We start from the raw sequence: 12424 nt of genomic DNA, 5'->3' as shown, positions 1-12424 counted from the left end.
GTGGACAGGCTTCTGGTTTGATGACAAAAGTGTTTACTGTGTTTAAACAGGCTTCTGGGTGGTGGTGGTTTCGTCTCTTGCTAATGCATGTGGTCGTCCATATCTCTTTCGATCGGACTCCGATTCTCATGCAGTCAGGTCCGTTGGATTCCTTGTGTTCAAGGCTTTCCAATGAATCTGACATCAGATGCTTTCAAGAGAGAGGGTGTCTTTTGGGTGCTAAAAAGAGAGTTTCAGACCCTATGTTAGCCTACATTGGGAATGCCGTGTGCAGAGGGACTTACTAGTTTATGCCGTAAAAGATGGGTGCTGTGTAGACAGGCTTTTGGTTTGCTGAAAAGGGCGGGTGCTGTGTTAAAACAGGCTTTCGGTGGTTGAAAACATCGTTAGGTACCCAAAAGAGAGATTGAGAGAAATATGACTAGTGCTCTGGAACTCGTCATAAGGTTCTTCCTCGCATCACCTACCACTAATATATTCTTGACAAAATTGGGTGTCTACATGAGGCCATTGGAAAAATAGATTTCTAATTAAAATTATAAGTTCAATTATCTGACATCAATTTGGTCCCTTGACACACCTGCCTAGGGAGAATGCCAATATCAAAACAAGGAGAGTGTAGATATCGCATATTTTTGTTTAAACTATTACCATCACTACAAGAAAGTTCACCTTCAGCAGCGTTCTTTTACCAACGTTCCAAAAAAACGTCCCTAAATGGTATAATTAGCGGCGTTTATTTGGTTAACGCCACCCGCTGCTAGGAATATTCACCGTCGTTCACTAAACGTCCCTAAATGTTGTTAATCAGCGGCATTTTCTATCAAAACGTCGCAAAACATGCGTTTATCCCATGGCTTGGATCAAATTTTCAGCTACGTTCAATGAAACGTCGGTTATTCTAATTACACCGGCGGGTTTTATTGACCTCGGTGAAGGTCTCAGTAAAAACCCAAAATTAAAAGAAATGGACCACGCACGCAAATCCTTTTTCTCCCTCCCGCGCACTGTTTTCACCCTCCTCTTTGTGGATTATCTCTCCGGTAACCCTCTCTCTCCGGCGAGTATCTCTCCGGCATCTTCCTCAATAGGTAGGTATTTGTGATTTTATTTCTAGGGTTTTGATTTGCTTTTAAGGGTTTTGATATTCATTTTCAATTGTCTTTTTTCTAGGGTTTTGGTTTCTTTAAGAGAAGGGGTTTTGAATCTGGTTTTCTCATAAAAGAAGGCGAAGGAGAAAGGTTATGAATCTCATTTATTCACATTGCCCTAGGGTTTTGAATCTCCTTTGTTTTCCCCTTGGAAAATAAGGGTTTTGAATCTCATCTTCTTAGATTTATCTTAAATCTAGGGTTTTGATTTCAGTTTCAATTGTTTTTTCTAGGGTTTTGGTTTCAATAGAAGGGGCTTCCCTTCACAAAAGAAGGCGAAGAAGAAAGAGTATGAATCTCGTTTATTTACAGTGCCCTAGGATTTTGAATCTCGTTTTCTATTTTTTTTTCTCTTGGAAATTAGGGTTTTGAATCTCCTTTTTAGAGATTTATCTTAAATCACTAATCTCTTCTTTACTCTTTTGGAAAGAGTAAAGAGATGGCGCAAAGAGATGAATTTTATTTCGTACCAACCATTTCTACCCGCTACATGTTTGTAGAAATGGCGCAAAGAGATGTTTCGATGCTCTTCTCCATATGTTTTTTGAAGCAGTGCCATGTTGTGCTTAAAATTTGATTAGAAATACTCTTTATATGATTGCTTTGTGTTATAATTGTGATTTATTTGTGGGTTTTTTCCATTTTGAAATCCTGTGTTAAGGATTTCTTTAGTGTTACAAATGCGATTTGTTTGTGGGTTGTTGCCATTTTTTAGTGTGGATTTGGGTGTGGGTTTTGGACTATCCCATTTTTCAACACAAGTTCCTTCTGGCATTGTTTCCAGTACAAACACATGATTATTACTTATGTTTGGTAAGCAATCAAGGAGCCATGTTTCAATATTTATTATGTGCCACCATTTTAACATGGAATGGTTGGTAATAAATGTCATGTTTGTGAATCCTTTCTGGGTTCTTCATTTTACAATTCATGGAATGGTTGGTAATAAATGCATAGTCAGTTCTTCATTTTACATATGTTTGGTAAGCAATCACAAATAATAATCTTTGTGAATCCTTTCTGGGTTCTTCATTTTACATTCAATATTTGTGAATCCTTTCTGGGTTCTTCATTTCCCATTCAATCTTTCTTAATCCCTTCAGGGTTCTTCATTTCAAGGCCTTTCCCATTCAATCTTTCTTAACCCTTTCTGGGTTCTTCATTTTACATTCAATATTTATTGATCCTTTCTGGGTTCTTCATTTTCACAATCTTTCAAATTCTTGGAGGTGGATTTTTATCCAATTATAAGACACTAGAGGAGATGGGGAGGCCTCCATGCTGTGATAAATCGAATGTGAATAAAGGTCTTTGGACTGCTGAAGAGGATGCAAAGATACTTGCTTATGTATCTACTCATGGTACTGGTAATTGGACATATGTTCCAAAAAGAGCAGGTAAGTGTGCTCTTTCCAGCAATGGGGTCCCCCCCCCGGGTTTCTCTTTTTTCTTTAATATAATAGGAATTTTTTCATAACTAAGAGGACCCAATTCTATATATGCTATAAAAATCTGTTTCTGAATGTGAGCCTTTTTTTTGTAGGATTAAAGAGATGTGGGAAGAGTTGTAGGCTCAGGTGGACTAACTACTTAAGGCCTGATCTAAAGCATGAGAGCTTCACACCACAAGAAGAAGAGCTGATTGTAAAACTCCATGGTGCCATAGGAAGCAGGTGGGGTGGTTTTGTCCTTTTTTCTAGGACTTCATTATGCTATTTTAGTTTCTTCTATTGCAGTTTTTGGTTTGAAAATTGAAGCCACTTTGTTTTTTGGTGGAGTTATTGAGTAAAACTGAAGCATTTTAGTGCAAGTTTGAGAGGAATAGAGAATTATGAGGAATTTTATTTTGTCTTGAATTTTCTAATGAGACAAAAGAAATTCCAAAGCATCATGTGTCTGATTTTTAGCTGACTAGCATTTGGATGGGTGAGTAGAGATGATGAGTTGCTCTTATTTTTTGTTAGGCTGAGATCATCCATCTCATTCTCAATCAATAATCTCAGCCATTAAATATCTTTCTATCTCTCTGTCTGTCTATTTATATACAGAGAAATGATATTTCCACACAACTCTGCTTTGCTTTTCTTGAAGTAAAGTCTAATTTAGAAAAAGGATAAACAAAAGGGTCTGAAATGCACCGACTAGCAGCACATATATTATGTGCTACCATTACTTATGTTTGGTAAGCAATCAAGGAGCCATGTTTCACAAATATAAAGCAATCCATGCTTAATTTTTTGCAAACTGACTATGCATTCAAAAGACTTTATGAACCCAATAGAATTTTAGCAAATGGTCAATCGAAAACCAGTTAATCCAAAAGCTTAAGTTGTTGGAGAAAGTGTTATTAAATCTTTTATACTTTAAAATCAGTTTCCCTTGTTTTCTAATTTGCAAAAAGAGTAATGACATTTGGCCATTTTTTGCAAATGGGGTAAACTTAACAGTCTATAGACGGAAATCAAACGTAAGATGATTTTAAATTTCAAAGTGACAAAATTACCCTCTATTCAAAGAATATTAGCGGTTGCATTGTGATATTCCCACAACCCCTTAGATTTTTAGAGCTTTTATATGGTGTAAGCTTGCATAGTTCAGTTTTTCCAAAAAAAGTATTGTACGACACACCATAGGTTGACCCAAACTATCCATTCGATGTCCCACAATGTAAATAGGTTGTGCCCCAAAAAATCCTTTCCATAAGATGATCCTAGCCTTCCGATCTACAGGGAACTGCATGTTATGGAAATCTCTATAGATCTGAAGGCTAGGATCATCCTATGGAAATAAATTGTTTTGGGCACAGCTTTCTATTGCAGTTTTGCTTAGCTAATTTGAGGTCTGTTATATGTTTCATATACATGGGCAGTATTTTATTGACTATATATTGTACATGTAATTCTCTTTGTACAACACCTGTATACCAGATTCTTTTTTCAAAAGTTTTCCCATCTATCTTGTTGTTGGGGATTCTGCATCATGAGTAAATTAATGTAGTCCACTGAAAAGTAATAAGAGCTCTAGGCTTAGGTAGTCCACTGAAAAGTAATAAGAGCTCTAATGTAGTCCACTGAAAAGTAATTAGAGCGGGTATGTGAGACTTCTACTTGATTTTTAGATCTGTGATTCATTTATCACTATCTCTATAATATCAAGCGTACATAAATGGAAGATAAACCAACTCAAGATCTACCCTTTACTACACTAAATGAGTTATGCTAATGCTACTGTCAAAAGGCTCAGCTTGTTTTGATAAAGTCACTCCTTTCTTAATTTTTTTTCTTATTTTCTGTTCTGTGGGAAGCGTATTTGCCTTTGAAGAGCTAATTAGGAAAGTGTAAAATAAAGAGTGGGGTTTCATTTAAAAAAAATGAGGAATTCAATATTTTCTTCTATGAATTTCCATTTTTCATCTCATGGAAGTGATTTTTTTTTTTTGGGTGAAATTTTGGGATGATGCAGTGGAGAACATGAAGTCCGTTGTGTGAGAAGGAGACTATTGCTTGAAACCCTTGTTTGGCTCCAAGGTGGTTTCTATTGAGGAAACAGGGAACTTAAAACTGGTGCATTTAGCTGATGGATCTATCCTCAAAGCTATGGTAATGATATATGTAATGAACGTACTACGGAAATGTATGAATCATCTTTGCACCAACCTGAAACTCTTTGGTGCATTTCTAATGCCACCATGTTGCTTATGAACTTTCTCCATTATTGTTTGGATCATTTGGTTAATGCTTGTATCATTTGGTTAATGTTCAATGGTTATACTTATCAACTTTTTGGTCTTGCAGGCACTTGGGGATAGAAAATGGATCAACTGATTTGGGGACTTTTAAGTGCACTTGATGTAAAGGAATTGCAAAATGTAACAAGGGTCCAAAAAATCTTTTGACAGTGTTAATTGATGCAAGAACATTATGTTATATATGGTTTGAATGCAAACCTCAATGTGGAATGCAAACCTATAATTTGAATGAATTGTTTGTAAACAATTTTTCAGGAAGGCAAACTTGAATGTGGTGAATGTATACTGTATAAGGATAATTTTGTACCCATTATTTGGGATTTTCAATTTTTTTTTAAATGGGTACAATATGCCAGTGTGGTGTGAGGTTGTATGTCATGGTGATCCCTAAATACATATGACAGATTTATACATGTTTCAGTTTGTATCCCACTATGAGGGACAATTCAGAATAAAAGAATTTAAAAAAATAAATTATATTTACCGACGGTCAGGACCATTGGTGATTCAAACAATCAACACACGGCCAAACATTTTCAGCAACTGTTTTTATAGCGTCGGTGTTTATACCGACGGTCACAGAACGTTGCTGAATGAGTATATTTACTGATGGTCCTTAGCGTCTACACAGACGGTTTGCAAGAAACGTCGGTAAATACTTTTAGGCACGGTAGCATTAGTGACGATCACTAAAAGCGTCGGTGTAAGATACACTAACGTTCATTGGCATATTCATGACCGTCGGTGAATGTCACTTTTCTTGTAGTGCATGTCTGGTAATTCAAGATTTCAATTTATGAGTCCGCTATCATCTAGTACTTGGAAGACATAGTCCAAGTGCACATAATCCACATGAATGAATGCAGGTATCTTGTTTCATGAATGCTCCATCAAACCCATAAAATAATTCAACAATATCTTTTAGAATCAGCATTAGTTAGGAAGAAAAAATAAAGCACGTTTTTTGTTAAATTTATATTGGGTAATCCAATCATAAATCTAGGCTAATGATTTTCGTACCACCATGTTTTAATATTTGCTTAAACTCAGCTTGTCTTCTCGTTTTAAATTGGCTTCTCAGAGATTTTTGGAAGTGTAATAACCATGAAATAAAGATTGAGAAAGGAAGCTTCTTAAAAATAAAATATTGAAAGAGAAAGAGATGAATATAAACGTACCTAAAACGAAGTATCCGAATCCAAATCCGAAGATGGAAGAAACAGAAACCCCAAAAAATCATCTCCAGAGTGAAGAAGATGGGATAATAAAACCCTAATCGTACAATAGGACTTTTAAGCAAATAGAAAGGGGAGAAACTGTTTTTTAGTAAAACACGATTTCACTTCTGGAGGGTAGAAGTTTTGCGCTAAAAAAAGAAAGGGATAAATCCGTCCCCTATTTTTCTTCTAACAGCCCCTGTCTAGTGAATGTATGACTACTCTTTTACACTGTAGGGGGCTGTCCCGTGTAAAAAGAGGAGCGAATATATCATGCCCCCCAAAACAGGGATGAAATCATTTTCAGATATGATTTGTGCGAACAATTGCCCCTTTCATATAAAAACCAAGAAATAAAAGGGGGCAAAGGGTATTTTTGGAATTTAGACATATATGAAAAAAAAATCTCAACTGCCCCTCTTGCCCCCCCTCGAAATCCGTCCATGGTCTGATTGGAATAAATATGGGATGGGCAGATGCTATGAGGATAACTAAATCGGGTGGCTAGGATGAGAGGAGTGACGAGGTGGGGTTCGAATAACCGTAGACCAAGTAAGTCATAGAGCTGGAATCAAGGCCTAATGGCCCACCCTTGGTTGGGTTAAGACGGGACCTATGGTTAAGGCTGAATAGGTTGGGTTAGGGTGGGAACAAGGGTTAAGGCTAGGCCGGGTGGGGGCTGGGGTTGGCTTTGGGTTGGGGTGCGGCTTGGGTGGGGCTCGGTCTTGGGTGCGGTGTGGCTTGGGGTTGAGGGCGGCTTTTGGTGTGGGGTGCGGCTTGGGTGTGGCTTGAGCTCGGGTTGGACTTGGTGCGGCTTGGGGTTGGGGTGAGGCTTGGGTGGGGCTTGGGCTCGGGTTGGACTTGCTGCGGGTTGGGGTGTGGCTTTTGGTGTTGGTTGAACTCGGGTTGAGCCCGTGTTGGCCCGGGTTGCCTCGGGGTGTCTTAGGTAGGGCCTGTGTTGATGGGTTTGGGTAGATTATGATGGGCGAGCAACCCTCGGATCCAAAGGATGGGATTGAGTTACTAAGCCGAATGGGTCATAATGTGAGTTGGGTCTTATTTCTATTTTTTTTTTTTATTGTTGTTTTAGTCTACCGCTATCCCTTGTATTTGGTCCCATCAATCCATTAATAACACCCAAGAAGCTACTGTTTGGTTTTTCATATTTAGTCATTCCTTTCTAATGAACTGAAGACTACTATTTTGTTCTTTGATTTTTCAAACGAGATAACAACCACAGTTCTTATTAGGGAATATGACCAGTGAACTCACAGTATCCAAAGTATTTTTTTACATTTGATTTAATGGGTAACTAAAATGAAATGAAAATGGACAAATCAAGTTACTTGATCGTATATGGGTTTTAAATTATTTGAACCAAATCCCTGGAATCATTTGATGGAGGAATAGTGCAAGCACAACCACAATACTGGAATCATTTATGAATCAAGACTGCATGGAAATGGAAAAGAACAAACGTATCCACGCTCCTGGAATTAAACATGTTGGAAATTTAATCTTGACCACTTGATCTTGATCGTCTATCAACTTGACTTCTTGGCTTGGAAGATTCTTGACCACATTGGAAATCTCCTTTGTGGCATTTAATGGCCTAGGGACTATGTTTTGTGTTTTGGAATTGTGCTAGTTATTTACTTTTCATGTGATAGTGTGTTAGTGGTACTTAGGGGAGCTAAGATTAGTTAAGTCTTATTAAATTCGGATTTGGAATGTAAGCTATGTTTTAGACTAAGTATCTTCTTCATATGTAGGTTCTTTTAGTGAAATTTGAAGGGTTTTGAGTAGTACAACAACTTGGGTTACTTTCTTTGTATGTTTGACATCAAGAGAACAATCTTCTTCTCTTGAAACTCATCTTTTCCCTCCAACCTCGTTGGTTTCATTCCAACAAAGTGGTATCAGAGCGTAGGTTGAAAGTTGATCATGGCTTCCAATATGTTGCAACCTCAACTTCCTCGATTCAATGGCAAGAACTACAACCAATGGAGCATTCAAATGAAGGTGTTGTATGGATCTCAAGATCTATGGGATATTGTTGAGACCGGCGTTGAAGAACCGGAGGATCAAGCGGCTCTCACTCCACAACAACTCAATGAGTTGAAAGACAATCGGAAGAAAGACAAGAAGGCTTTGTTCTTTATCTATCAAGCGGTGGATGAAGTCATCTTTGAACGGATTTCATCGGTGACTACTGCAAAAGAAGCATGGGATACACTCTATACATCATACAAATGAGAAGACAAAGTAAAGTTGGTAAGATTACAAACCCTTAGATGTGAGTTTGATGCATTAAGGATGAAAGATTCGGAATCGGTTGAAGATTTTAACAATCGTGTTATTTCTCTTGTGAATCAATTGAGAATAAATGGTGAAGATATTCAAGATCGAAGGATTGTGGAGAAAATACTTAGAAGTTTAACTCGAAAATTTGAGTATATTGTTGTTAAGATTGAAGAATTCAAGGATTTAGTTACTTTATCCTTAGAAAGTTTATTGGGATCGCTCCAATCACATGAACTACGAATGAAGCAATTTGATTCTTCTTTTCTAGAACAAGCTTTTCAAACTCAAGTCTCTTTTAGGGGTGATTCTAGAGGAAGAGGGAGAAATGGTGGAGAAATAAATCAAGAATATAAAAAAGATGAAAGTGGTTCGTCTACAAGAGGAAGAGGGAGATGAAGACATCTATCCTAAATTCAATGTTATCATTGTCAAAAGTTTGGTCATACCATGAAGTATTGTAGAAAGAAGATTGCGGAAGAAAGCAAGAAAGACTCCACCTTCGTGCATGAGAAAGAAGAAAGTAAAGAAGAAGACAATTTTTCTTGCTTGTAATGTGCAAGAAGTGGCTCTTGAAGAGACGTGGTTTCTTGATAGTGGTTGTAGTAACCACATGACCGGCAACAAATGCATATTTGCAAAGTTGGATGAATCTCTCCAAAGTGAAGTTCGAACGAGTGATGACAAGAGGCTTTCCGTAAGGGGAAGTGGTGATATTCTTGTTCAAACAAAGAAATGCGTCAAGCGAATCTCCAATGTTTTTTATGTTCCCGGTCTAAAGTACATTCTCTTGAGTGTTGGGCAACTTCTAATGAAAGGGCACGATGTTCATTTCAAGGAAGATGTATGTGAAATCAAAGACAAGAATCATATTCTCATAGCCAAGGTGAGAATGACTCAAAACAAGATGTTTCCTCTAAAGTTTTAAAGTGAAGCTTTTCCTTGCTTCAACACTATTGTCAAAGATATGTCATGGCTATGGCATCTTCGCTATGGTCACTTGAGCTTTAGCACTTTATCTCTCGTGAACAAGAAGCATATGATGAGAGGCATGCCGAACATCGACTGCCAAGATCAAGTGTGTGAAGGATGTGCACTTGGAAAGCATCAAAGAGACTATTTTCCCATTGGAAAGACATGGAGGGCATCAAAACCTCTTGAGCTAGTGCATTCGGATTTATGCGGGCCTATGCAAACAACATCAATTGGAGGTAATCGATATTTTCTCACCTTCATTGATGATTATATTAGAAAGACATGGGTTTATTTTCTTAAAGAAAAATCGGAAATCTTTGGATGCTTTAAAATTCTCAAGAGCTTGGTTGAAAAGCAAAGTGGTTTCATGTTGAAAACTTTGCGTTCCGATAGAGGTGGTGAATATGTTTCTCATGAGTTTGAAAATTTCTTGAAAGAGAATGAGATTCGGCATCAACTTACCACTCGGTACACACCTCAACAAAACGGGGTTGCCGAAAGGAAGAATCGGACGATTATGGAATTGGCTAGAAGTATGTTAAAAGCTAAAGGGATGCCTAATATGTTTTGGGCGGAAGCCGTTGCATGTGCCATTTATCTCTTGAATCGGGCATCATAAAAAAGTGTTCAAGGTATGACTCCTCAAGAAGCTTGGAGTGGTCATAAGCCTTGTGTTTCTCATTTGAGTTTTTTGGTAGTATTGCCTACTCTCATTTGCTGGATGAAACAAGAAGAAAGTTGGATGATAAATCTGAAATATGTATCATTGTTGGATATAGTGAAAGTTCAAAAGCTACAAGTTGTTCAATCCCATGACTAAGAAAATTTTCATAAGTAGGGATGTGAAATTCAATGAAGAAGAATGTTGGAATTGGAATCAAAGTGAGAAGAAGAAAAAAGTTTTGGTAGATATGGATGAAAGCAAAGATACTCATGATGGTGGAATTGAAGAAAGTGAAGAGGATATGGCTCCTCCTATCACTCCATATTCTTCTCCATCTTCTTCGGCTCCATCATCTTCATCGTCTTCAACAAGCCCCAACTCTCCTCCAAGGAAGACGAAAAGCATAAGAGAAATTTATGAAAAGTCTAGAAGAATTATCGATGAAGAGTTGGCAAATTTTGCTTTGTTTGCCGATCCCGATGCCGATTAGTTTTGAGGAGGCATGTCAAGAAGAAAAGTGGAAGCAAGCAATGAATCAAGAAATGTGTTCAATCCAAAGGAACAATACTTGGGAGCTAACAGAGCTTCCAAATGGGCAAAAGACTATCGGTGTGAAGTGGGTTTACAAGACAAAGTTGAATGCAAGTGGTAAAATTGAAAAGTATAAAGCTCGCTTAGTAGTAAAAGGCTACAAGCAAAGGTATGGCATTGATTACAAATAAGTGTTTGCTCTTGTTGCTCGTCTTGAGACAATTCGTATGGTTCTAGCTTTGGTGACACAAAATAGTTGGAAGGTTTATCAAATGGATGTCAAATCGGCAATCTTAAATGGGTTTCTTGAAGAGGAGGTGTATGTTGATCAACCTCCCGGTTATGTGAAGAAAGGTGAAAAAAGCAAAGTGTGCCGATTGAAGAAGGCTTTATATGGCTTGAAACAAGCACCAAGGGCATGGTATAGTCGCATTGACGGATATTTAATGAAGAATGGTTATAAAAGGTGTCCTTATGAACACACCCTCTACATCAAAGAGAACATTAAAGGTGAGCTTTTGATTGTTTGCTTATATGTTGATGATTTAATTTTTACCAGTAATAGTTCAAGTATGTGTGAAGAATTCAAAAGAAATATGATGCAAGAATTTGAGATGACCGACATGGGTCTTCTCCATTTATTTCTTGGTATTGAGGTCAACCAAAGAGATGATGGAATTTTTATTTCTCAAAAAAAGTATGCAAAGGATTTGCTAAAGAGGTTTATAATGGAAGGTGCTACACATATTAGCACACCTATGGAAGTTGGTTTGAAACTATGCAAGAATGAGGATGAGAAAGGAGTTGATGCAACTCTTTATAGAAGTCTTGTCGGTAGTCTCATGTACTTGACGGCTACAAGACCGGATCTTATGTTTGCGGTGAGTATGATTAGTAGATTTATGGAATCACCAAAAAGAAGTCATTGGGAAGCCGGTGAAAGAATCCTAAAGTATGTAAGTGGAACGATTGATCATGGGATACGTTATGGAAGAGTTAAAGATTCAAATTTGATTGGTTATTGTGATAGTGATTGGGGCGGAAGTGTTGATGATAGCAAGAGTACTTCTGGCTATGTTTTTAACATTGGTTCAGGTGCAATTTCATGGGCATCAAAGAAGCAATCGGTTTGCTCTTTCTACGGCGGAAGCGGAGTACATTTCATTATCTTCGGCGGGTTGTCAAGCTCTTTGGCTATGATGGATATTAGAAGAACTCAAACATCCGCAACAAGGTGGTACGGGTTTATTTTGTGATAATAGTTCGGCGATTTCACTCACAAAGAATCCAATTTTTCATGGCAAAAGCAAGTACATAAGGATCAAGTATCATTTCATTCGAGACTTGGTAAATGATAGAGTTGTCAATGTTCGTTTTTGCAAGACTCAAGATCAAGTTACGGATATTTTTACAAAGGCTTTGAAGACCGATACATTCATCAAGATGAAGGCAAAACTCGGTATTGTAGTGGTCTAGCTTAATGGGGGCTGTTGGAAATTTAATCTTGACCACTTGATCTTGATCATCTATCCACTTGACTTCTTGGCTTGGAAGATTCTTGACCACATTGGAAATCTCCTTTGTGGCATTTAATGGCCTAGGGACTATGTTTTGTGTTTTGGAATTGTGCTTAGTCATTTACTTTTCATGTGAAAGTGTGTTAGTGGTACTTAGGGACGCTAAGATTAGTTAAGTCTTATTAAATTCGGATTTGGAATGTAGGCTATGTTTTAGACTATGTATCTTCTTCATATGTAAGTTCTTTTAGTGAAATTTGAAGGGTTTTAAGTAGTACAACAACTTGAGTTACTTTTTTTGTGTGTTTGACATCAAGAGA

At 37.5% G+C, this 12424-nt stretch overlaps 1 protein-coding gene and 1 long non-coding RNA gene across 2 annotated transcripts; both read left to right on the top strand.

Moving 5' to 3' along the window:
- The first annotated feature begins 2692 nt into the window (after window positions 1–2692).
- Window positions 2693–5264, top strand: LOC143881184 (uncharacterized). The gene is made up of 3 exons (XR_013251902.1): window positions 2693–2824; window positions 4614–4750; window positions 4946–5264. It is a non-coding gene; the product is annotated as an uncharacterized LOC143881184 (long non-coding RNA).
- A 3168-nt stretch (window positions 5265–8432) lies between these two features.
- LOC143880706 (uncharacterized) lies at window positions 8433–10546 on the top strand. The gene is made up of 3 exons (XM_077383682.1): window positions 8433–8787; window positions 8882–9303; window positions 10178–10546. The coding sequence occupies exons 1-3, from the start codon at window positions 8433–8435 to the stop codon at window positions 10544–10546; spliced, it is 1146 nt and encodes a 381-aa protein (XP_077239797.1).
- Window positions 10547–12424: the final 1878 nt, after the last annotated feature.

This window comes from Tasmannia lanceolata, unplaced genomic scaffold (genome assembly GCF_043159265.1).
Source record: "Tasmannia lanceolata isolate RefF3 unplaced genomic scaffold, GAP_Taslan_0.1 ptg000007l, whole genome shotgun sequence".
Classification (NCBI taxonomy): Eukaryota; Viridiplantae; Streptophyta; class Magnoliopsida; order Canellales; family Winteraceae; genus Tasmannia; species Tasmannia lanceolata.
The sequence above is the reverse complement of the archived record's forward strand: the minus strand, read 5'-3'. Positions and strand labels throughout refer to the sequence as shown.